This window comes from Gossypium arboreum, chromosome 6 (assembly GCF_025698485.1).
Source record: "Gossypium arboreum isolate Shixiya-1 chromosome 6, ASM2569848v2, whole genome shotgun sequence".
NCBI lineage: Eukaryota > Viridiplantae > Streptophyta > Magnoliopsida > Malvales > Malvaceae > Gossypium > Gossypium arboreum.
Window position 1 is genome coordinate 123,136,377 of NC_069075.1, and position 27,347 is coordinate 123,163,723.

General features: G+C 34.2%; 2 protein-coding genes and 1 pseudogene across 3 annotated transcripts; 2 read left to right on the forward strand and 1 right to left on the reverse strand.

Moving 5' to 3' along the window:
- The first annotated feature begins 15,762 nt into the window (after positions 1-15,762).
- Positions 15,763-18,067, forward strand: LOC108472628 (phenylalanine ammonia-lyase-like). Its single transcript, XM_017774176.2, has one exon. The coding sequence runs from the start codon at positions 15,847-15,849 to the stop codon at positions 17,938-17,940; it is 2,094 nt and encodes a 697-aa protein (XP_017629665.1). The 5' UTR covers positions 15,763-15,846; the 3' UTR covers positions 17,941-18,067.
- A 197-nt stretch (positions 18,068-18,264) lies between these two features.
- LOC108471935 (ankyrin repeat-containing protein NPR4-like) lies at positions 18,265-19,947 on the forward strand (annotated as a pseudogene).
- Positions 19,948-20,983: 1,036 nt separating this feature from the next.
- LOC108471233 (protein PLASTID MOVEMENT IMPAIRED 1-RELATED 1-like) lies at positions 20,984-25,283 on the reverse strand. Of its 2 annotated transcripts, XM_053030019.1 has the most exons (5): positions 25,105-25,283; positions 24,891-24,977; positions 24,679-24,724; positions 22,524-24,576; positions 20,984-22,419 (listed from the first exon to the last, which is right to left on the reverse strand). In XM_053030019.1, exons 3-5 carry the CDS (start codon positions 24,722-24,724, stop codon positions 21,267-21,269), a joined length of 3,252 nt encoding a protein of 1,083 aa, XP_052885979.1. In that variant the 5' UTR covers positions 24,891-24,977; positions 25,105-25,283; the 3' UTR covers positions 20,984-21,266. The 2 variants fall into 2 exon arrangements, with proteins under 2 accessions (XP_052885979.1, XP_052885978.1); XM_053030018.1 differs by having other exon boundaries at positions 22,524-24,724.
- Between the last annotated feature and the right edge of the window lie 2,064 nt (positions 25,284-27,347).

Consider the following 27,347-nt stretch of genomic DNA (forward strand, 5'->3'; position numbering starts at 1 on the left):
ACAAACAATAAAATTATAAACAAGTACAAAATATGCCACTTATAATGAACATTTATATACAAATCACAAGATACTCCTATTACATGCCACATATTCCGAAATAAACGTTTTCAAAGTCTACTGAAGATAGCTGGATAGTGTGATCTTCCACTTGATTTGATTTTCTAGTTCTGTAAAAAAAGATCTACAAGAAATCAAGAAAAGAACACGAGTAAGCTTTTATGAGCTTAGTAAGTTTACAGGTTGAAATGTTATAACTTACTATATAACCATAATTTTATAATTAACAAAATCAATAGCTAACATTAACCTTGTCAATCACAATTAATCAACAGGTGAGTTACATAAATACAAGTTATTTAATCACCTCATTTATACAATATCAACCATTATCAAGTCACGATAAAATATTAGAAACCATAAACACATGTATAAGTCTTTCACAAGAAATCATAACCTAATATCAGTTACCTATTATCATGAAATCATTTAACCATTAAAATTTTGGCTCGATGAATGGTATAACAAATACGGATACACGGTTATCCATCCAGAATACACCAAAACGCTCAAATGAGCCAAACCCACAGAGAACACACCTGGGCACCAAGTGCTTAGCCCGTAGGCTAACATCCCTCCAGAACACACCTGGGCACCAAATGCCAAGCCTAAAGGCTTTACATCTGCCTCTAGTAACACACCAGAATTACTGTAAATATATATGATATTCCGTAAAAAATGCATGACTTCAGTATATTTAATGGATAGTAATGTAACGCCCCAAAATTTTAGAATTTAATTGTGAGGATCTGTAGTAATTAAAATTCTGTATCTATCGCTCTATGTTCTGCTATTGTGTTTAAGGTCTAGAGTTCGAGTTGCATCATTAAAATTTTTGTTACTTTTAAAACAACCAGTATCCATTTGTTATATAGTTAAGTGCAATTTTGTGTAAATTTGTGTCAAGAATGAGCTTGCTGGTTCACTGGTTAAGCATTTGTTTGTATTCTGTCTGGTTCTGAGTTCGAATCCCATCATATGCGGTAGAAAATTTTTGCTAAATGTTGGTATGAGGATGGTGGTTAGTTAATAAATATTTTCAATGTCAATTTTTTCCCTTCCCTTTCTTCTTTTGTTTTTTTTTTCTTTTTTTTCTTCCTTCATTTTTCTTCTTTTTCCTCTTTCAAGTGAGCTCTTTGATTGCATTCAGTAAGTGATTGTCGAAGTATTAAAAGTCCTAAATGATTCAGAGTGTTGTTAGAAGATTTCCGTGTAAGTTCTGCAAAGTTGTTAGTTTCTATTTACATAATTAAATTAGGAATTCTTTGGTTGTTGTATGTTAATTCGTTGTTAATTAGTTGTTAATATTGTCTTTAGGTGTGAGTTCGGAGGAGGGTAATCCTTTACGTGCTGTTACAATTTAGTTCGGTAGATCGTTGGTATGCGTTTGTTGTTGAAAGTTTCTTGGTGTCGATTTATTTGACATAATTGATTGAGAGTTAACATTTGCATTATCTAGTCGTTTTAGTCGATTGATTGATTGTTGAATGGTTAATTAGGTTTCGGATAGTCTCCGCATTGTTTTTTCTGTCAAAGCGAAACCAGGTGCATACCGAAAACCTTAATTTTGTGAGTTTCAGTCGCTAGAAATGGTGGCTGTTGACGCCACACGGCCATGTGGTTGGCCATGCAACTCATTGTTCATTAATTTGGGGTCACACGGGCAAGGTACACGAGCTTGTGTCTAAGCTGTGTGTGGCCATATTAGTGCAGAGTTCACACAAGCAAAGGACACGGACGTGTGTCTAGGTCATGTAACTTACTGTTCATTGTCTTGCTGCCACATGGGTAAGGACACAAATATGTGTCTAGGCCGTGTAACTCTTTGTTTGTGATTTAGGACCACACGGCCAGGGACATGGCGTGTGCCCAAGTCATGTGAGGCACACGGGAAAGGATACGGGCTTGTGCCTAGGCCGTGTAACTCACTGTTTATGTTTTGGAATCACACGGACAGAGGACACGGGCATGTGTCTAGGCCATGTGGCATATTAACTGGGTCTGAATCTTGATTTTTTTGAGGTCGTGTGTATGGTCGACACTGACCTTGACCTCCTTAATATATGAATTATCTGAATTCAATTGTATAAGGGCTCTCTGATGCTTTATGATTGACATATGTATAGCATAATTGTATGTGTAATGTGATAACTATTTCTGATATTGAATTGTACTTTGTAAATGTGGATATATGTACACTGCATATGCATAGGTTGGGATACTATGAAGAAGTAAGTACTCTGATCCGAACTAGTGGCTAAGCTACAACGCGGATAGCTCTGAATCTGACGCTTAGATGCATTTTAATTTAACAGCTAAGCTACGACTCTGTAAATGTGTTAGATAGACACTCTATGGTGTGTAGGGTTGGATGGGCATTGAACACCCTTATTGGTGTGTTGGGTTGGCCGAAGATGGTGTGTAGAGGCTTGGGGTAGGAAAACATACATATGAAACTGATCAGTTCTGTAAATGGAACCAAAATTGTTTCTGATTTTATAACTGAACTGTTCTGTATCTGAACTGGAACGACTTTTGTTGCTTAATCAGATCTCAGGATTCGAGAATGATCTTTCAATTGTATTACACTTGTATGAACCCTTTTTTATGCATTGAGTTTATAACTTATTTGTTTTCTGATTGAATTGCAGGTGGTTCACAAACTTCAATAGGTCGGCGCTGCGGGAGTTCGGTCAAGCTTTAACCTTTCGATTAATAATTACTATTAGGGCTTTCGATATTTTATGATAATATGATGTTTTAGGAAATTACATACTTAATTAACCTTATGCTGGATAATATATGATGAATGGTTTAGTGTTGTTACGTTATAACTGTGAGATTTTATGATTGATGATGTAATTATTTAGAATTGGTCTGGACGTTCAGGCCGGGTTTTAGATGTTACAAGTAACAAGTCAATAATTATCATCTCATCACCAATCAATTCCGTACCGCGCATAATATAACCTATTGGCATGCCAATTGTATCCTATCCTATGTTCATCTGGGCTCAATATAGGTAATCGTAAAACATTTTACAATTCAATTCATTTTTCTCACCTTGTACCAATTTATAAAAATTCAATTACATCTATATATTTATTAACATACCACAACCCATAAATCAATATAATATTACAAATTATTCTAATTTAAACCGTATGAACTTACCAGGGCTAAACAACAAAGATTGTAATGTTAGGGGCTAATAAACAAATTTCTTTTTTCCGTAATTATCTACCGACTCTTAATCTAACAATAATTTATTTCAACTATCAACCCAAATACTTATAAATAATTCATTTAATGCCGAAAGCTCTTAGATTTTACCAATAGAAGTTTTGGTTGAGAAGAAAGAAATGAAAAATATGAATATGGTGTTTCTTTTGTTTTTATTAATTTAATACTTTAATAATAATTTAATTAAACATTTTTTTCAATTATAACTAAAGAAATCAACCTTATACAGTCCACTAACTTAAATTATGGCTAAATTTCCATATTAAACCATCCTATTATACTAATTTATACAAATGGGCGTTAAGCATTAATAGTGATCGATTTTTGTAGTTTTACGATTTAGTCCTTTTTTTAATTAACTATCAAATCACTAAAATTTTTGGGCCAAACTTCAATAAACATATATATTAACTCTAAATAAAAATATTTACGGACAACTCAATTGTACTTAAATCTTTGTTCAAAAAAAATTATCAGATCAAAGTTCTAAATAATACTATATTTGACTCGTAAATATTAAATAATAATATTTATAAACTCACTCGTCTAATTTGTGGTCCCAAAACCACTATTTTCGACACTATTGGAAAACAGGTTGTTATAGCGTAGTTATTTATGCTAAGGGTAGTTAACGAGTAAATTAGTGGAGTAATTGTTTTTGGTTGTATATGTGGCGTATTCTATGCGATTCGCCATTTAACAAACTCCAAGTTTTGGTGAACTTTAAGGTTTGACAAGTTCTTTTGTTAAGTTATCCACCAAACCTAAATGTTTTAGGCTAACTCGTTAGTTCGTAGCTTGGTAAGTTTGTTTCCATGGTTAGTATATGTTACGATGACATCGTAATGATGTTAGAGTTTAGTTGAAACCTAGCTCGAACTGAACTAGGATATTGTAGATGATTTGATACTTAATTAATTCTTCTCGAATTTCTAGAGCGATCGTGAGACCTTCTAATTTTCCACTAAGTTTTGTTCCTAGTCATCTCTTCTATATAAGGATAAAAGAATAGCTTGTTTGCACGTTTTGCTTCTGTTTCTTTTTCTTCCTTGCATTTTCGCTGAAGCTTTAGAAATTCTAAGTTAGCATCTTCAGCGAGGAGTTTCCAGTATTTAGCTAACACTATTCTCAATATCGAATTTCTGGTAATTTCTGGAAAACCCTTAGGTCATTACCGAATGAATTTATATGTTTACAGTAATGCATGCATAGGTTTTAAATTTGTTCTTGGGGAAGGAATCTTCCTAATTCTGGGTTGTATGCTACTGATTGAGTTGTATACTACCGATTCATGCATGCATGTCAAATTTCAATAGTTTGATAATATGATAGATGTATTTGTCTCTCTTTTAGCTCAATAAGCTAACGAAGGTTCCAACAACAAAGGAAAATAACTTGTTAAGTAGATTTATGTACTAAATTTTCTAGTTATTTCCTTTTTACTTCCATATTTAGTAAATTTCATTATTGTATGAACTGTGAAAAGGTAAGTGTTCCTTCTCAACAACGTAAGTGTGGTGCTTGTCTTGTGGTGTGCAACCAGTATTATTAGTATGGGTATAGTCTGTTTATGTTCTAATGTAAAATACCTTCCTTACTGCACAAGCTAGTACCATCAGTATGTGATATGTGAGATGTGATGATGATGAAGGGAGATGTGTTTGTGATGCCTCCGGTAGGATAGCTATATTGTAAACTGGACTGACAGATCACGAAAAAACATACTCGACTGAATCAAAATGTTATGAGGAGTTAAGGGGGGTGTGCATATGAATACGATAAATTAATACGACTCTGACTCTAAATTATGGGTACGAGGCTGGCATAAGAAGGGGTTGTGTAAGAGTTATGGTTAAGTTGGTGGATAGTAACCGCCCATGTGTCGTGTTAAGTTGGTGTATCGAGTCTGTTCGTATTCTCTGAATGCCATTGTGTGTATTATGATTATTGCGTTGAATCTTTCTAAAAGGTTGGGTATCATTATGGTATTAAAGCCTGTTCATTAGTAATATCATTGTATATTGGATGTGCTTTCTTTGTGGAACTCACTAAGTTCATTTGAACTTACTATGTTATCCTTTCCCTCTTAGGCTTGTTGACTGAAGGAAGAGATTCTATTGAAGGGACTATGCTAGAGAACTGTTGATAGTGAGTCATCTGTTTAATTCTGTATCATGCTGACCTTTTAGAGGTGGCATGTAGATCTACTTTATAATCAGCATGTTCAATGATTTTCAACTTTTTTCATGACATTGTTATTTAAAAACTTTTGTGAACTATTGAAGTATGTTAATCTAAGGAATCGTGGTTTATGAGATTGTCTATTGACATATACGTCAAATGGTTTTGAATGATTTTTAACCGCCAATGATGCATTTGAAACTATTGTATGGTAAATAATTCATCTTGTGATTTATAAAATCTATCAACTTATATAAGGCTTCCGCCAAATGTTTTATCTAAATATGTTTTTACTTGGCATACTACTAATTTGATTTTTTTTTTTGTCATGATGAGGTTTACGCCAAGACCTCGATAATTTCAAAAATTTTCAAGTACTTTTTTAAACTCGAATAGTTTTATGCTGTGACATACCATACTCAGATTCGGAGATAGGGACGGGCATGGGTGTTACATTTATTATGTCTTAATGAGCTATCACAATGTAGTCTTTCCAAAGAGAAATTGGCTGTTGCACCAAAGCATTTTAAGATCCTTAACAACCTGTTTTCTACTAATAAAGTGAATGGTATTGTGCACTCAGCCTTTGTACCTTTTGATGTTGGGACAAATGAAGCAGTAGACCCATCTATTATGGCCACTCAAAAGGGAAAAATTTTAGTGTTCTTGAGGGATGAGCTAGACACTTTTAACTGTTGAGATGCAAAGACTTGCTACAAAAAAGGTTAGACTAGCTGAACTGATTTGCAATATTGAGAAGACACCTTGGTAGGGGGAGTATTTTGGCCTTTTGATAAAAAGGGGAGACAAGATGATAAGAGAAGCAACGGACTAATATCGTATTCAAGTTGTTTGACTCGAAAAAAGAGATTTAGATTTATCTTGAAAAAAAGAAACCAAATTGATTTTAAAAAAAAAAGAAAAAATACCAAAATAAAATAAAATAAAATAAATTAAGCACAAAGAATAAAGATCCAAAACAATAAATAAAACAGAAATTAAAAAGTGGAAGATAGATTAAATAAATTAATAGATAGATAGATAAGTGTCCAATTGAAACTTTTGAGAGATAAATCCCAACAAATTCAATTAATGTCTCTAATCAACCCTCCAGTAAATAATCAATGGAAAAGTGAATGATAAAGAATGAATTCCCACAATTCCTTAAAGAAAATCGAGAAGAAAAACTGCAAGCTTCTAGAGATCACAAGAAAACAATTTTGCACAAAAGAAATTAACTCCCAGAGTTGAAAATTTTATTAATAAAAACTAATGTGTTTTGAATAAACAATGAAGAGGCTTTTGTATAGGCTAACTAATTATATCAAAATAAAATTCTCAAGTAAAATGAAACTCTAATTAATCTAAATAAGAAGTAGTTTTAAACTAAACTTTCTTATTGGCTAAGAAACATAAAACTCCTAAACAACTTAAAATACTTCAAAAATATCTAAAATTCCAAATAAATAAATAATAAAACCTAATAAATACAATTTTGGGCATATATGATAAAAATTAAGCCTAAAAATGAACTCAATATGATTTAAACTCGAATTAAATCTCTAAACTCATAATTTCTATAATAATCCCATCTAAAAATTCTGCTCGCGTAGTCTTCACTAAAATGGTCATAACTTGAGCTCCCAAACTTGAAATCGAGTGATTCAAAGTGCATTTCGAAGTCAAGAGCTCTTTAAACGCTACGTAGACATCTCAACCCAGAAATGCTTGGATCTCATCCAAAAATTTATCACAAGTCGATTGATCTTCCAAAGTTGAAAATTAACAACTTGGTTGAATTGACTTTAATAAATTTCTCCTATCTGTGCATGTATCATAAGATTGTTGGTAAGGGGAATGTTTTGTTGTTGCTGCTATGAAGTTTTTTTTTTTCTTTTTAGGAAAGCTGAATAAAATTTTGCTCGTGTTTGAGCTCATTCGATGAACCTCTAATGTATTGAACATGTTTAGTTGTTTAATGATGGATTCTCTTTTCCACATTTTAAAGTGTTATCTCTTTAAGATCTTTGAATGGTGCAAGGGAGAGTTCTTTTGATTATTTGTTGTAATGTTGATAAGTTTTGCCAAAAAGCCAAAGGGGGGGATTGTTAAGTCCTTAGCTGTTCAAAATATTCAAGCTACAGTTGTTGTTCGAACACGTCTTTGAACTACCTATTGGAATACTATGTGTCATGCCTTGTTCTGACATCTGTTTGGACAAATTGTTAGGACTATAGTTTGGACATTTGTTTTGGATAGCCTAAGTATAGTTTAAGGTTGACATTTTTTAATTTGATTTTTATAATGTGTTACATTTTTTTTAATCAATGTTATTGATTGGATTTAGGAGAGGAGGAAGGATCCACAATCTCATCTCAAAGCCTTATCTTTATATATTTATTATTATTATTATTATTTTACTTGGGGCTGAGCTAATTGTTTGAAATTCAAAATGGGAGGTTTTTTCTTGGATAATGTCTCAATTCAAAGATGATTTTATCTACACAAAGTTACTTGGCTGTAATATTTTGCCAATAAATAAGAAGCAACTATGCATGTGCCAATGCATCATTGAGTGAGTGCTTTTGTTTCATTTGTTTGTGTAATTTCTGTTTGTTTTCATTTACACTTTGCATTTTTTTTAAAAAATTGAAGGTTAAATTTAATTAAAAAATAAATATCAAATTGTCAAAATATATAATGTTAATTTTAAGAAATTACAGTAAGGAAAAAAATGAAAAATTGTCCTTTTTTCCTTCACGTCAGTTTTATGATTTGTCCTTTTTCATTTTTCTTTCTTTTTAAGTTTTTATTTGTTTACCTTTTTTAATTTTTTATTTGTCCTCATTTATTTTGTTTATTTGTTTATTATTGGTTTTAAAAATTTTGAAATGTTTTATAATATTTTTTAAAAATTTTAAATATATTTTTAATAATATAAAACATTTGAATATTTTAAAGATATGATCTTTTAAATTTATTATTAGTTTTATAATATTTTAAATGTATATTTTAAATATTTTTAAATTTTACATATAACTTTTAAATTATGATTTTTAATTATTTTAAAGATATTCAAATCTTTTTTAGTTCTATTTAAAATTTAAAAATAATATTTTATTTCAAAAAATAAATTTTGAATTAATTAGAAAAAAATTGTTAAAAAAGGATTTATTTGTTAAAAAATATGAATTTATTTAAAATATATATTAAAAAGTAAAATTTAAATTAAAAAATTAAAATATATATTATAACTAGTCACATCTTGTCAATGATATCAATGATATGACCAATCATTAACCTAATTATTAATTAAAAGAAAAAAAAGGAAAAGAAGATGAATGTCTTATATAAGGTAGGGCCCTTCAAATATTTGTAGAAGGAAGGAAGAAAGAGAAAAAAAAAGAGTTATTTATAATTTTTATTTTGTATTTTTATATTTTATAGTTATTGTAATATAATAATTAATTATATTGTATTTATGTTTTTTTTATATTATGTAGATATTAAAATATCTTCAAGTAAATATGATCACACTTCATCGAGGATCAACGAAATAGTAAAATAAATTTAAATTAAATAAAAATTCATTTGAGTTTCTCATTTTTTCTTGCTAAGTGCTACTTTGCTCAACGTGTTTTGATTACATGAAACTGATCTCTATTTGGTTGTTATTATTTCTTTTTAACTCTTTTCTTGCATGAAATTAATCTCTACGTGTTAGTTATAATTTTTTTAATTTAGTACACATTCATAAATTTACATATTAATTTTTTTTTAATATGATGACCTTTCTGCTTAATTTTACTAATTACTTTGTTTAGTTCCATTTGTAGGTACAAAAAGTTATACTTGTCTTTAACGAATGAATTTTTTTTTATAAAAGTTCTCGCATGCAAGATAAATTTTCGAGTTTGATTATATGTAAAACTTTATGTATTATTATAGATATCAATTCAATAAAAATAAGTCTTCTTTTATTTTTATATTTACCCATACCACTATAGTTTTTAGGATTTTATTATTTTGTTTATGTACTTTTATAGTTATATAGTTGCATTTAGTTTTAATGCTTAACTATGATTAGGACATAATAATCATAATTGATTTCTACGTGTTATTATTAATATCGTATGACAAATCTTCATTCTATTATTAATAATTTATTACTTATTTAATTTAACTTAAATAAAAAATACTTAGAATGACTATGTTGGTATAGTATAAGTGTGATGTTTTGTTTTCTCAACCTTTCAATTTTACTCTTCAATATATAATTTTTGTTTAAATTATATAGATAATTGATTTATCATATTTTTATTAAAATTTTACTATACAGGTAGGGTATCGGGTTTTGAGGTTGCGGTTTCATTTTCCCAAGTACGATTTAGATGAGCAAATCATGCCATACTTACAATTAACGAGATTTGGGGACATCGCATTGATTCGGAGGTTTGACCTGAGGGCAAACATAATATCTGCCTTGGTTGAACGGCGGTGTACGGGGACCCACACTTTCATTATGCCGTGTGGGGAGTGCACTATCACATTGGAAGACATCGCTATGCAACTTGGGTTACGAGTGGAGGGTGCTGTGGTCATGGGTCGAAACAAAGTGTTGGAACCTTCAGTACTATGCCACAAATTGCTTGGACGGTCCCCTAGTGATGGGGAACAGAATTTCACATGCTTGACATTGTAATGGTGGAGAGCAAATTTTAAGGAGTTATCGAGCACTGCCACTGAGCACGAAGTGATGTGTGCTGCTCGAGCCTATATTATGTAGCTGATGGGGATACTTATGCTGAACAACACGTCTAATAAGGTCTACTTAAAGTACTTGCCCCTATTGGAGGATTTCTCTCGTACCGGTAGTTACAGATGGGGATCGGCATTGTTGGCCATATTGTATTATGAGCTTTACCGAGCAACAAAACATAGGGTTAGTAACATGGTTGGTTGTCTAGGTCTGTTGCATTCTTGGGCTTTATACAAGATGCTGTTTCTAGCGGCTGTTAGGCACCAACCATATTCGTGGCCACTTATAAATAGGTAAAAACAAAATTATACTTAACATTTAACGACTCATAAGTGTGGATAATATTTTCCAAAGTTTAACTGTTAATGTGTTTGTTTTGGTTTCAGATGGGTCACGCCTTTAGGAATTGGTGCGAGCCAAACATTAATTATTTACTGCCAAATGATAGAGGCGTACGCCGGAGAAAAAGTAATATATATTAATATGGTTTAAGTAATGTTGATTTAACTTATCCACTTGCAGTATGTGATGTGACTTGACTCATTATGTTATATTGTGTAGTTCTTGTGGATGTCGTATTCTGCACTAAACATTGCAACCCTTATTGCTGAGTGGGTTCACGTTGAAGCCTATATGTGGTGCATTAACACGCTGGTGCTCAACTTCTCAACCGTTGAGTGGTACATCATTAATGCGTGAGAAAGCTCTAAAGAAAGTCCTGACTTGAGAGTCCTATTTTTTTGAAGTATCTTTTCGAAGGAATCCCTCAAAGCGAGAGCACTGACCTCGCACACGGAGTTTCGAAGAGAAAGTCAAGCCGTCTCTTTCTTAGATTGACGTGAAAACTTCTATATCATTTCCCGGGTCTTACCCTACTTCTACAGCTGTAATAGCCTTATTATTTCTTCAGGACGATACTGACATCCTTTATCGTTCGAGCTTGCTTGTGTGCCTAACAACGGTGATCGAGTTATGCGAAAATTTGGGTGTAGACAATTTGTGCCGGTCGAGCCATAACAATTTGCTAATGTCCACGGTAAGACCATGAGGGGGAAACATACAACAAATTAGAGCGTGGAACATCAAGGTTATGTAGCACTATGGAATGCTTGGAACAACAGGCGTTCTGAGATGCACTCTTACATGTTTGGCTTCAATCCGTTGACTAAATACATGCAGTGGTACATGACTTGATGGCGCATTTATTTATATGGTGGACAACTTATGATAGTACCGAGTCATGGCTATAGACGAGGAAATCAACTTATGAGGGAGCTAGAGGATCAACATATGGCAGAGCCTGACTTGAAGGACCAACCCTGCCTTAGGCCACGTTCGATCTAGCTGTCGATCCTCCTGATGTGTACAGTACACCCCAACATCCACCCCGTCAACAAATGCTCATAAATTGCTATACCTCAAATGACGATACCACTCCCGGTTCTTTTCAATTTTGAGTTATGTAAATTTCAAGTGTTATGTAATATTTGTTGTATTGTTTTAGGGTTTCACAACTTATATATTAGTCTTTTTTGTATAATTTATAATACCTTTTAAAGTATTAAAAGTTGCAATTTTTAATTTTAAATAAAAGCTTAACACTAAATAATACAAACTTTATTTCTAAAAGGTCATAAAATGCAAACATCAGGTACACATTTAATTTCTTTCAGACCGTGAAGATTAACTAGTGTAGACGTTTCCATGGGGACATTTGTTCCGATTGTGGCCAACTATTCTACATATGGTGCAACGCTTTGGATTGACCTATTCTCTTATATCCATGTCATTCCGAATTCTTACTATTGTCGGTCGACTTTTGGCTCTCCTACGTAGTAACCGATTTGGAAACATCTTGAACGCAGGCAGTTGCACTTCCCATGTCGATACATCACTTAGTACAGGAAACTCGTTACCTCAAATAAGCAATGTACGTTCAAATGTGTACACATCGTCGATATATTGTTCGACATATAAACTGTAAGTAGCACATGCTACAACCATATACGCATATGGGTACCGTAATGTTTGGAACATTCTGCACTCACACTGTCTGTTTCGAAGATCAACTCCGTAGGATCGTGGCGGGATCCCCGGCCGATGACCGATGTACTTTCGGCCGACGACCGATGTAATTTTTTACTCAAAAAGTTCTCAAGTTTCGAGAATATAGTTCTGCATTCATCGACCTAGCCTTTTGAGCATTTTCTTTCATGGCATCCCTGATTTTTTTTAACGTACACGTGTCTTGTTTCTAACTGTTTTGCTTGTTTCAACCCCATTTTTAGCATTAAGCTTGCTAGCCTGTAAAATGTGGTTGAAAAAATTGCTAAAATTGGAAAGTGACGCGTACGCCTCAAGACGGAGTTAACAGCCTCACTGAGGTTAGTTGTCATATGACCATACCGGTACCCCTCGTCAAAATATTTAGCCCATTGTCACGGCTCCATGTTACCCAACCACTATTTAAGAGAAGGTCTGAACCTCACCAACTTATGTTTGAATCGATGTACTTCCAGCTCGTATCCTACGTATGTATTTCGATAAAATACGTTACCATCCCAATTAGGAAATGGACTTGAAATATTTACAAATACAAATTTAAATACGATATTTTTCTCATGTTCACAATTCATTTGCGTAAGTCTTTGTTTTTGTACTCATTGTGGAAGTTGACAGTGATGTAACGAATATAATAGACGGATCTCGATGGAACCTCGAATTTTCGAATCGCAGCAACAAGACCCTTCGATCTGTCAGAGATATTGCAAATGTTGTCTCGCCTGACAACATGCCTCCACAAGTTTCGAATGAAATATGCCCATGATTTGGAGTTCTCCGACTCCACGATGGCAAAAGCGATCGGTAGTACATTTCCGTTACTGTCTTCTGTAATTGCAATAAGAAGTATCTGCATGTATTTTCCATAAAGCCATATTTCATCAACTTGCATTAGTGGTTTGCAGTGGGAGAAGGCCCTAACATATGGATCGAAAGTCTAGAACAATCGACGGAAAACTCTTTTCTCCAGTTTCAATTGTCCATTTAGGCCTCTATAAAGCAACGTTTGCAAGTCCACGACAGTTCCTGGGATGTACTCCACCATCACTGAAATCCAACCTTGAAGTTCAGTGTATGACTCATTCCAGTCGCCGTACAATTGTCGCATGGCCATTTGTTTCGCCCACCACGCTTTCCTGTACGACACTCTGTATTGAAATCGAGCTTATATGTCCGTAATCAAAGTTGACACATGAATGATTGGGCTATCTTTCACTAGTGGCATGATGCAGTTGCAAATACTTTTGACATCCAATTTTCGGTAGTCTTGAGACATATGTACAGTAGTACATGTATGGCACCTTTCTAATTTTCGTATTTGCCACTATTGAGTCATCTGTATAAATGCAGCCCGAACTCGCCAACACACCTATCGTTGTCTCTCCAACATTCTTCAACATATAATGTCGGTGTAGATTTGGCAACTTTGTAATCAATCGACAACTTCATGTTGTATTATTTGATGGCAAACACATAGTCCGCCTTGTTCTCGAACTGTTGCCCAATGAACAACTCCTCAAACTGCGAATTTGACGTCAATATATGAGCAGGTACTATATCGGCCTACTAAGGAACTCGGATGCATGTGCTGCATCTAGATCTACGTTCAACATGTCGCCCCCAAGTTCATTTCATAAAATAATAACACGACTCGGGTTACTGAATGAAAGGCCGTGAACATTTTCAACCTCCTCCAAGCCTTCATCATCGATATCATCCTGAACCTCATCAACATCGGGGTAACTAAAATCTTTAACGTCTTGATGAGAATCTTCACCATTATTGGTCATTTCTCTAACATCTGCCTCTGTGCTTATTATCACTTTTGAATGTATTTGTAGACGGGGACTGGGGGTAGGGTTGTTATACGAACTCCCACCATAATGAGGATTTTTGGATATCTGCGATGTCCCTTCGCATTCTAATTGGTCTATCCATCTGACATTAAAATCAAAGACAAATTCGCGATGTTGACTTATTGGACTAACATTCTTAACAGCCTCTAGGTCTGCTAACTCAGCAAATAACTCAACTGGTTTGGGGTTCTCACTCCTAGTCAATCACCATATTTCCATCATAGTGCCCAAGTCATCATCATCTAACAGTTGCATCTCACAAATTTTGAACAAATTTGTAGAGATTGGAAACTTGTAAAATAATCTGGACATCGCCCTTCCACAACGGATAGCTATTTTCGCACTAATATTCCTTTTCATTTCTGCCATCTTCATATTTTTTTTGAATCGCAAACCTACTCTTTACCTACCTTAAAATATACAACCAACATCACCTTCTACAATTTCACCATAAAAAAAGAACATAAACCAAAAACACCTCATTATTCATCTTCAACAGAATTTTTGAACTCTCCTACTGAAAACAACAATTTCACCATTCTATATATGCTAGAGAACTAAGAGGTGTAGCCATAAAGAATGGCTTCAGCAAAATAAAATATTAAATATTAAATTTTATATTAAAAATATAAAAATGACACTTGTAATAAAGTGATGAAGCCATTCTAAATGGCTCCACCAAATAAAATATTAATTTTAAAATTTTAAATTTAATTTAAAAAAGTTTGAATATCTTTAAAATTAATAATTTATAAAAATATATTTAAAATTTAAAAATTTAAAATATACATTTAAAATATTATAAAATAAATAATAAATTTGAAAGGTCATATCTTTAAAAATAATATATTTTAAAAAATTAAAAAAATTAAAAATTTAAAAATTATAAAACAAATTAAAAAATTTAAAATTTAAAATATTATAAAATTAATAATAAATTTAAAAGTTCATATCTTTAAAATATTTAAATATTTTATATTATTAAAAATATTTTAAAATTTTAAAAATATATTTAAATTAAAAAATATATTTAAAATTTTAAAAATAATATTATAAAATATTTTAAATATACATTTCAAATTTTTAAAATCAATAATAAACAAATAAAATAAATAAATAAGGACAAATAAAAAACTTAAAAAATTAAATAAATAAAAACTTAAAAGAAAAAAAGAAAAAGACAAATCATAAAAAGTGACGTGAAGAAAAAATTATCTTTACCTATTTTAATAGAGAAATAGGGTGGTAGGCAGCTATTTTCTTAAAATTTAGTGGTGCCAATTTAGAAAAAGGTAAAATTGTTTAAATTTAGTTATATTTTAAAAATCACAATATTTTTTAATATTTATATAAGTGGTATAATTGTATATGATTTTACTAAAAATTAATTTTTAATGTAAATTGTTAACCAAAAATAAATTATTTAAGTAAGTAATTATTTTTAAGGTTATTTTCGTAAAAAAATCCCCCATACATGATGTGGGTGGCTTATTTTAGAAGGACTTGACCGTTGACCAGACCCAAAGCAGCCCTTTCCCACTTACCCACCACACTTCACTCACCACTATAAATACTCACCCATTACTTCCTTCTCAAACTCACCACTTCAAACCACAAACCTAGCTCTCATTTTTACATTCTTCACTGACCCTTTCTCACCAGAAATTGTTTTCCTCCTTTTTGGCAATGGCTACTGCTGAGTTTGGCCTTTCAGAAAATGGTTGCTCTGTCTCTTCAACTCATTTGCACTGGAAAAAGGCTGCTGATGCCCTCCACTGCTCCCATTTCAACGACGTTACTCAAATGGTGTCACAATTTGCGGAAGCTAATACTGTTGAAATTCAGGGCACTACCCTTACGGTGGCTCAGGTCACGGCCATTTCTCGTCGAAACCAAGTGATGGTTTCACTTGATGAATCCACTGCTCGAGACCGGGTGGCAAACAGTGCTGACTGGGTTACTAACAACATCTCCCGTGGCACAGACACTTATGGAGTCACCACCGGTTTCGGTGCTACATCTCATCGGCGCACCACTAAAACTGCCGACCTCCAAGCCGAGCTTATAAGATTCTTGAACGCCGGAGTGATTGGGAAAGAAAATCTTCGGACGAGTTATTCCAAGGCAGCTATGCTTGTGCGTGCCAATACGCTTATGCAAGGCTATTCCGGCATCCGTTGGGAGATACTTGAAGCGATGGCTAAGCTTATGAATCAAAATTTGATCCCAAAACTGCCTCTAAGAGGAACTATCACAGCATCTGGTGATCTTGTCCCATTATCTTACATTGCAGGGTTGTTGACAGGCAGACATAACTCCAAGGTTGTCACCCTTGAAGGCGAAGAGATCGAAGGTATCGAAGCTTTGAAAAGAGCTGGAATTGCTTCTCCTTTCAAGCTACAAGCAAAGGAAGGTTTAGCTCTTGTGAATGGAACGGCTGTTGGTTCAGCTGTGGCTGCAACAGTTTGTTTCGATGCCAATCTTTTGGCTCTCCTTTCGGTTATTCTTTCGGCTTTGTTCTGCGAAGTTATGCACGGCAAGCCAGAGTTCACTGATCCCCTCACTCATGAGCTCAAGCACCATCCTGGCCAGATTGAATCGGCTGCTATCATGAAGTTTCTTTTAGATGGAAGTGATTACATGAAAGAAGCCAAAATCAGGCATGAGAAAGACCCTCTTACAAAGCCTAAACAAGACAGGTATGCAATTAGAACCTCTCCTCAGTGGCTTGGACCACAGATCGAAGTTATTCGCCACGCAACGCATTCGATCGAGAGGGAAATTAATTCCGTGAACGATAATCCATTGATCGATGTAGACCGGGACATTGCTCTCCATGGTGGGAATTTCCAGGGAACCCCTATAGGTGTCTCCATGGACAATCTCCGAATCGCCATTGCAGCTATCGGGAAGCTCATGTTTGCTCAATTCTCTGAGCTTGTTTGCGATTACTACAACAACGGTTTGCCTTCGAATTTGAGTGGCGGCTCTAATCCGAGCTTAGACTATGGATTCAAAGGAGCAGAGATCGCCATGGCAGCATATTGCTCCGAGCTCCAATACCTTGCAAATCCCGTCACGACGCACGTACAAAGCGCCGAACAACACAACCAAGACGTGAACTCCCTTGGCCTGATTTCAGCTAGAAAAAGTGCAGAAGCCATTGAAATACTAAAGCTCATGTCCTCAACGTTTATGGTGGCACTTTGCCAGGCTATTGATTTGAGACATTTGGAGGAAAACACGAGAGAAGTAGTGAAACAAGTGCTTCTCCAAGTAGTAAAGAAAACACTCTACATCGCAGAAGATGGATCACTGCTTGAATCACGTTTTTGTGAGAAAGGACTGTTGCAGGTTATTGAACACCAACCAGTTTTCTCCTATCTCGATGACCCCATGAATCCTTCATATACCCTTTTGCCTAAACTACGACAAGTGCTTGTTGAAAGGGCTCTCAAGGATTGTAAAGGCGATGAAAATGGGTTTTCAATATTCAAAAGGATCCCAGTTTTCATAGAGGAACTCAAGGCAAGACTGGAAGAAGAGTTACCGAAAGCAAGAACGAAATTTGGAAATGGAGAATTTAGGATTGCTAATAGGATCGAGAAATGCAGGAGTTATCCGATATATGGATTTGTAAGGACTGAAATTGGAACTCAGCTTCTTATTGGTGAAAAAAGAGTGAGTCCAGGAGAGGATATAGAGAAGGTTTATGAGGCCATTAATGAAGGGAAACTAGGAGCTGTTTTGATGAGGTGCTTAACTAATTGGCAACCATAAGCTGGCTCGCTGTACTTATATTTGATTTGCATTGTATTATCGTAACCTCTTATATTTCTGGTCTACGTAGCTTGTCTTATTAGTATTTATGAAGTTAATAATGGAAATTTGATATTTTTCTGATTTATTCATGCATTTTAGAAACTTGGAGCTGAACTTAGCTATGGTATCAGTATTTCATATGATTATATAAGCAGAATCTCATAAACTAACGTGAATGCCGCATATTAATAGAAGCTTCCAAACACACTTAATTTGACCCCATGCATCATTAACAGTAAGCCACTATCCACTTCTTGTTTTTCTGGTCTGTTTCCACTCTCAATGGTGGCTTATGTTTTTTTAGTTACACCAAACTTTGATGGTTGATTCTTGATCCACTATCAAACAGTGGAGATATATGAAAAAGATGAAAAACATAGACACTTGAAGAAGAAAGGAAAGTTATTTCAATTTGAGGGGAAAAAGAGAAGGAAACAAAAATGGAAAAACGGGTATCAACTATCAAATGCAGCCATGGAAGGAGACATTAAGTCCCTTCAACAATTACTCCAAGAAGACCCTCTCATTCTTCACTGTTCAATAGTTTCTTGTGCCTCCGAGACTCCTCTCCATGTTTCCTCCATGCTAGGCCACCTCAGTTTCGTCCAACAGCTTCTGAATCTTAACCTCTAATTGGTTTTCGAGTAATTCCCATGGCCACTCTACTCTTCACCTTTCTGCAGCAAAAGGTTATCTTTAGATAGTCAAAGGTTGGTCAAGGTGGACACAGAGATGTCCATTGCGAGAAATCAAAATGGGTGGACACCACTCCACCTGGCAGCCACCAAGTGCAGGGTTTAAGATAGTGAGTGAGTTGGTTTGAGCTTGGCCTGAGTCCGCTCGGGTGGTGATTGAACGAGATGAAACTGCATTGCACTTGAGTATTGGAAGTAATAGGCAGGTGAGTCTGTTCTTACATTTTGGGCATAGACTAAACAATAAATTATACTCCTTTTAAAAAAATTATAAAATATAATACATTAAAAAGTTAGAAAATTTTTTGGAACTTTATGGAAAAAAATTAAAAGCTCACATTTAATCAATTTATTTTAGCCTAAAATTCTTTTTCCCATTTTTGGTTTTGGTTTTTGGTCTTGCACGGCTGTACTCTCAAACAATCCCGGCCCCAGGGCCGGATCTGCCGGTGAGCTTGAAGAGTTTGATTGAAGAGATTGGAAGAGATGTTGATACTGAAGTGGTGAATCACAAGGATTGTGAAGGGAATACTTTGTTACGTATTGCTGTTGCCAGGACGCTGATTGAGGTATGCTTTCTTTTCATTTCAATCTTATTGGTTTAAGCAATTTGAATAATATCCAAAAGCTTTGGTTCAATTGTATTTCATTTGATAAAAATGTCACTGTAACTGTAACAATTTTGCAGATCATAAAGTTCTTCCTCACTATTCCTGGACTGGATATAAATGCAATGAATAAGAATGGCTTCACAGCATTAGATACTTTGAAACAAAGTCCCAGAGATTTGAGAGACATGGAAATTGAATCTATTCTCAGAGATGCTGGAGTTTTAAGTTCAAAGGATCGGCATGTAATTGCAGTTAAATGGGTTCCAAGTCCATCAAACATTCCTAAGATACCAAAGTCTCTGGTCTCAAATAAATCCAAAAAATCAGAAACCAATTCAAGGATGCCGATAAGAAAGAAAGAACACACTGATTGGCTTAGTAGGAAGCGAAGTGCATTAATGGTGGTATCATCATTGATCGCAATGGTGGCGTACCAAGCTGCAATAGCCCCTCCAGGGGATGCTTTGCAAGCAGACGAAACAGTAGATGAGAAAGGGAACCCTTTGGAGCACTGTCGGAAAGCTGGAACTGCAGTTATGGCATACAACCAGGGTATTGAATATGGTCATTTTATGATCTTCAACACTCTTGCTTTCTTTTCATCTCTAAGCATTATCCTCCAGCTTGTCAGTGGGCTACCGATAAAGAGACGAGGATAGATGTGGATTCAAATGGTTAGCACGTGGAATGCCATAAATGCTCAAGTGATAACTTACTTTGGATCTCTAAGACACATGTCACCGGACACTGCTGTAGGTATGCTTCAGATGTAACTCATATATCGGTGTTGCCATATATGGTTGGGTCTTATGGTGTTGTTCTCATTGGGCTTAAAAAAATCATATTTGGCTTCAAAATTATTTTTAAAGAAAAATTAAATTATTTTTCTGAAATTTTTAATTTTTAAAAACACTTTAAAAGTTAAAATTTTTAACTTTTCTCTCTCAAAAACACTTTTAGTGTTTAATTATTTTTCACTCATCTATTAACATAGTATTTTCTTTTTGTTTTTTTTGTTAGTGCTTAATTACAAATGAGTTAAAATCATTAATTAAAAATAAAAATATTTTTTAAAATAATAAAATGTGTTAATATCTAATTAAAAATATTTAATGGTTATATTTAAATATTTAAAATATAGTTTATATATTCTAATTAAATTTTACAAATAATTAATATTTATTACTTAAAAATATTTAAAATTTATATTTCATATATTAAAATATTAACAACAAGTTATAATAAAATATTTTATATTCTTATTAAAATATAATAATATTAACAAATTTAAACATTATTTAAATGTATATTTGTTATTTGATAAATATTTTATTTCTCAAAATACTATTCTACTTTAAAAATATTTTTTAAAATCATTACTAAACTAACCCTTAAAAATGGCTAAACTAGCACCTAAAAAGTATGGGGTTATTAAGGAAAAAGCGCAGAATCTTTCCGCTGATGAAGTTGGCAATGACGATGAAGATGTCTGAGATGCCAGTACAATAAACTTATATTGATTTAAGCTCTGTGTTCATTAGTTTCAGATTTTTGGGATCATTTCTTTTTCTTAGTTTCAAGTGAGCTTTTAAAGAATCAAGCCAGATACTCCATTCTGATTGCAAATTTGAACATGGCACCACCATTTGGCGCACCCCAAGGCAGCAGCATGAAGAAAAAAAAATGAAAGATTGGTTGAGGAGACCAATAAGACAACACAATTGCACTAAGTCAGACATGAGTTACACCATACATTCTTGATCACAAAAATATATAAATTTACAAGACCAGAATGAAAATGTAACCTCACCTTTGCTTTAGTGTTGAATTGAACAATAAAAATAAATACAAGAAAATCTCCACAAGCAGAATTTACCATCCCTTTCTAATCTCAGAGTTGTATACCGTGGCTCACCAACAGTCACAACATATTTAGCAGCAGTTGATCCTTTCAAGCAGACTACAAAGCACGAACAACTCATCGCAATCTGCTAGTTTCATTGTGGATTATAACATCAGGATTTCGAATATGTCGATTGGGAGCTGCCCAGTCTTTCCATTTGGCTCCTGTACCATGAATACCGGACGAGATGCTCCACAAAGTGTCACCTGGATGAACCTTCGTTGTTGAAGGGGTTGAAGATTTAGAAGCAGCATTGGACTTCAGTAATGGATGTTTACTGCTCTTTCCCATTCCATTGGCAAGCAACCAACGAGAACCAGACTTTTGTTGGGTTATGCTACCCCAAAGTTTTGTCCTGCCAGGCTCAGTCTTCACACCTGCAACATGGACTTCAGTGATTCTGAATTGAGGAATCACTTCCTCTTGGGAAGCTTTTTCTTCTTTCATATCCTCCATTTTTGCCTCCTTCAAAGCAGACTCAGAATCATCATCCTCTAGATTGTTATTCTTCAAAGCAGACGATACAGTACAGTATATCTTAATCTTTGGCTTTGGTGGGAAAAATACTCTCTCCACTTGAATCAGAGCAAGCATTGGTGCACCAACTGGCTCATAGTTTCTTATAGGATTGCGGAGTTGCACCATAAATGCAACTGTGAAGTTATTCCCAAACAAACCACACTTTTTACCCCGTCCTTTCTCTCCCTTTGACCCTCGGCTTATCAAGCCTAACGATGTAGCATGATGAGCAGCAAGGATTTTAGAAGTTCGCTGACTTGGTTGATCTTCATCACCAATATCCCCACAATCAAATCTTATCCATTCATCAAGCGTCAGTGACAGACCCATCAATCCATCAACATCCTCACCAATGTCTTTTATGTCCAACAACTGCAACCCAGCAGTTCCCTCCAGACCAAGGCATCCAGTAATATCAAACCCCTTACCCTTAAGAGCCAAAATTTCTCCAATGGACTGTGCACTGATGTTTGAAGGTGCATCCTCATCTGACATGCCCGATTGAATTCTCAACCCTTCCATCATGAGTGCTTCAATCTTATCCATTGCCAGTGGAACAAGATCTTCAAGGGATACATAATCCAAATCCATCTTATTGACAGAGGATGAACTAAACTTGTTAGAAGTGGGTCCAGGTGATTTTTTAATTCTCTTTTGCCTGCTAGGCATATTTTGCCCAAACTCAAGATCATGCTGCAACCGATATTGCCTGCGTAGAAGAAGCAATAGTATATAATGTAAGTACGATTTCCAAAACAAAATTTATGACAGATATAAATGGCAGGAAAAAAAATAAAAAATGGAGTTACAAACCTCTCTGATACCTCGAGAGTGGAGGCAGCTTCCCATGCAACTTGCTGCATTGTCTTACCAGTTATATCCTCCAAAGGCATCAACTTATTTGCCTGCATAGAGAGCTTTTCGATCCCAATTGAGGCCAGTTGCTTAAGTATGTCCATTATATCAGAACCCATTTCTGCAGGTACCACAACTGGACTAGACACTTGCATGATCAGGTTCCCACCACTTTTAGAATTTCTGAAAAGTGAGGGATTCATAGATCGTAAAAACCCTCCATTCTTTGTCCGAAGTAATGGACCTAAATCATCTCCAAGAGGGGGCAATGCAAGTGGCTCTCCAGGAGGCAATTTAACTGGACTTCCAAGCCCAAAAGAAGAGGCAGGTGGAAAATGCTGAAAAACCCTCTCATTCAATCCCCATTCATGCATTAAAGCCTCTGTCTCCAAGTCTTCCAAAACTTTAGCCCTCACTTTGATCTTCCCATTAGTTTCTATCTGATAGTCTTGCACAGCATCTAGAACAACAGATGACATATCCAAACCCTGAGTCAAGCTCCCCGAAGTTGAGATGTCAAAGCCACATTCTAGTTCCTCCCCATCAGCCATTTCAAAATCAAATAAAGAACAACCACTGGCTAGGGTCTCTTTCTCAAATTGCCTTAGTAAACGCTCCCTTGGTGATTCAGGCTCACTCTCAGAAGTCAAGCTGAATGGACTGTGATCAATTCCAAGCATACTCAAGAACTCACTTGCCACAGATTCAGTAACTCCATCCAAGCTAAGTGACTCCGACTTCCTATTTGTTTCATAATTAGCTATATGCTCCGTGTAGTCTTCCAAGTCTTCAGTATCAGGAGAATCTAAGGCTGCCTCCAAATTTGTAATTCCATCTAAAGCTAACTCCAACTCTCTCATCAGTGATTCTTTTGAGAACTGGTCATCCTCTTTGGAATCGCTATCTTGCAACAAAAGCGCGTCTTCTTGATTAACACAAGTCACCTCATTTAAGGGATGAAGCTCATAGGACTCTTCAGAATTTACACCCTTGCCAGGATTAATTTCAATAACTTGATAACTTTCTACTTTGGAGTTGGCATCCGCCATGGAAACTTCCTCCAACCTAATCTGTCCCTGTGAAGATAACTCTTTCCCTTTTTCCACAAAAGAAAAATCATTATCTTCAGTTTCTTTCTCAATATATTCATTTAATTTAGACGCAACAGAAGATGGAGGTCTAGTGGGCTCAAAATGTTCAATCAACGTGTTAGGATCAGGCTTAGAAGCAATTGAAGCATCATCTGACTTGTATTCATCAAATTTCTGATCTACCACATCGGTGTCTGACTTTGAAATGGGCAAAATTTCATGAAGATCTTTTATCTCCTCCAGAAAGCGAGATAAGGATGTGGTGTTAACCAAACAGGGAAGACTCTCAACATGCTTCATTGTGGCCTGCTGATCATCGTGACCAAATTCAGTACCTGCTTTTCTATTCTGCTTCATATCTGATAAAACCAAATAATCGAAACTAACATTCATTATAGCACCCCTGGCCTTCCCTGATAACTTAAAACTTGTTGTCCATTTCCCCGAGCTCTTCTCTTCCTCCAATTCCTCCAATGTGAGTGGAAGCAACCGTGTAAGGTCAACTCGATGCTTCCCCAAATCAAGGTCTGGTGCCCCAAACACAGAAGCATAAAGCAGGAAATGCTTTGCGTCATACTTGGCTGAATTGTGAGATCCGCTTTTAGTACCATACACCGAGCAAGTGTGTGTCAACTTCTCTTCAAATTTAGCAGTTCCATCAAAAACTTTAACGGGTTCAGTCACTAGATCCTCATCCCGCCTCTTCCAATGCACACATAGACTAAGTTCTTTAAAACTGACCGGCAAACCATCAATGGAGTGTACTTGAAGCAAGAAACAACAAGTAAACCTACGGCCTTTATCATTCGAAAATGCTTTCAACGGCTTCCAATTCCAAATGGATTTCTTGTCTTTACGTGATGGGTCCTCATTACTATTCTTAAGGTTTCGTTTTGGTTCCAAAGAGTGGGTTTTCATGACTGATTTGAAACGAGGATTAGAAGCATAAAATGAAGTCATTGGAGGGTTCTTGTCCAAATACAACGCTTTGCTAATAACTTCAATTTCATTCAACAACTTACCCGGTTTTCCACCATTCTTCCTAGTTTCAACTTTTGACAACATCATCTTTTTTATATATAACAATAATAAAAGAAAATCAGATTAAGCAATAGTAAAACAATAATATCTTATTTAAAAAGTCATTAAACAAAACTAAATCTAACAGAACACAATGCAATACAAAATAGATGAATTATGTAAAAACCAAAAAAGTTGAATTAAAATAAATTACCGAATGGGAGCTTTCCAGAAAGCGAAATTTCCCAATCAGAAGCCTCTCGTTTATCCTTTCAATGCATAGTCTCCTAGCAGCCTTTGCCTACCCAAATTCAAAATTAAAAAAAAAAAATCGATTCAACAAAATAAAATTATCAATAACAATCTCAGGAGAAAATGCGAAAAAAAAAGGGCTGAAAAGAATAAGGGCCGGGATGTCGAGGTATTACAATGCGAGTTTAAGCGGCTGAGAGACTATTGAGCCGCGCTTGTCTCGGCGGGTGGATGCCCCCTTTGTTCTCTGAATTGCCGCTGCCTTCTTTTCAATCCAACATTTCAAATGAACTACGAAATGACATTATATTACGGTTATATTTTTATAAAATTTATTTTATGCATGGGTGTGTTTTTTTTTTTAAAAAAAAAAATTCAACGATTTATACATGGTATTTAATATTTATTTGGTGGACCCTTAATCTTCGTGAAATTTCTTTCTAAAGCTGTACATTTTCTAATTTTCATAGTTACCCCCCTCTCTTTCTATTTTTGAATTGGATTTACTTTATTTAAACATAGGTTGATGGATTAAGTATAGTAATGCCAGAACTCGATCTCATTACGGATTTAATACCCATGACTTCTGAATGAAGACATTTTCTTTTAATGGAGATGGACGGTAAAGCAAGATCGTTTTAGTAAATGCTGACTATTTTGTAATTTTATTTTATACTTTAAAATATTTTGTTCATGGATTTTAAGTATTTGGGTTTGCGTTTCATCATCCTAATCTTAATAGGTTGGATTAGAGTTGAGTAAAATCTGATTCGATTCAAAAAATTTGATAAAATTTTCAAATTTTGAATTAAATAGTTCGAGTTAATCAAGTTATTTGGATCAATTCGAATAAAAAATAAGTTTTTCGGATTAACTCGAATGTGAATTACACAATTCGAGTTATCCGAAAATCCGAATAAGAAAAAGCAAAACTACGTCATTTTGATAAATGTTTACCTTTTCTAAAGTTAAAAGTCAAAACCATTAAGTTAAAAGATAAAACTATGTTGTTTTGATAAATGTTTACTAATTAAGTTAAAAGGCAAAACCATTATATTGTTTATGTTGTTAAATAATTTTATACTTCGTTTCTTAGTTAAATAATCGGTTCATGTAAGCGCAACATTGAGTACAAATGATAGGATTCGTTAACTCGACTCGACTTGACTCGAAATTTTTTGACTCGATTCGATCCAATTCGAAAAAAATTCAAATTGAGTTCGGTTGCTAAAATAGAATTCGTTAATTCGACTAACTCGAAATTTTTTGACTCGATCTGACTCGATTCGATCGAATACTCACCCCTAGGTGGGACTCAATTTCACATATGTCATATGAAGGTTTTGTCCAATTTTTTTTATTTTGTCTGAGTTTTCGTCTATTGTACTTTATATTGGTTAAATTTTAGATTATAATTAACCGGACATATATTTATACATATATTATATTTATAATTGTACCATATTTATACAGTGAATTTAAAAAAAGTATAATATTAAATTAAAAATAATCAATTAATATGTTTAATTGACATTAAATACTTTCAAAATTCATGTAAAAATAAAATGGAAGTGGAAATATAACACCTGTCACCTCTGGCTGAATTCAGGTTAGAAAGTTGATGGCTTCAACTCGCGAGGTTGATGGCTCATCAAGTTTTTGACTCGTAAGATCTTGATTTCACAGTTCTCCTTCATTCATTAAGTCACTTTTAATCAAAGCATTTTGGTACGAATTTATAAAAATGCATCACATAATAATCAATTCTTGTGAAGAAAAAATATCAATAAGTTGATACATGAAATTTTTGGAAAGATGGAGGAGATCTCTTTATAAGACACTCAAAGGCTAAAGAATAGAAATCTGTCTTTTCTATAATGCCCTCAAGTTTTTATGTTGTAATTTACACCATTTTAAATATCCCATTAAAACTCCCAAGAATGAGCATCATATTTATCGTATTTATTTTTTATTAATCAAAGGGGACACTGGAAAATTTCAAAGTCAATATGTGAGTTGTTAGATCGAAATATATAAAGTTTATATTTAAAAGTGAGAAAAGAAAGAATGTAATTAAGCCAAGGCCTTATGTGCAATTATACCTCAGATAAAAATAGCTTAGTGGATGAGATTTTTCATCTCCATTGATTTCCACTAAATTCCCACTGTTGGATGTTGCTTTGATAAAGATTAAGCTTTTATTAGACAAAAGAAATAATATATACATTGGCCCTTCAACTTGTCAATTTTTTTTCACATTGACCCCTAGATATTTTTTGGATCATATTGGCTCCTAAAGTTAACAACGGTTACATAGATCTGCAACTAATGTCCTTAACATTTTTTATTTGTAGCAAAATCAACCAACCCTGTAGTGACATGTGTATAAATAAATAATTTTTATATATCAGTTAATTTA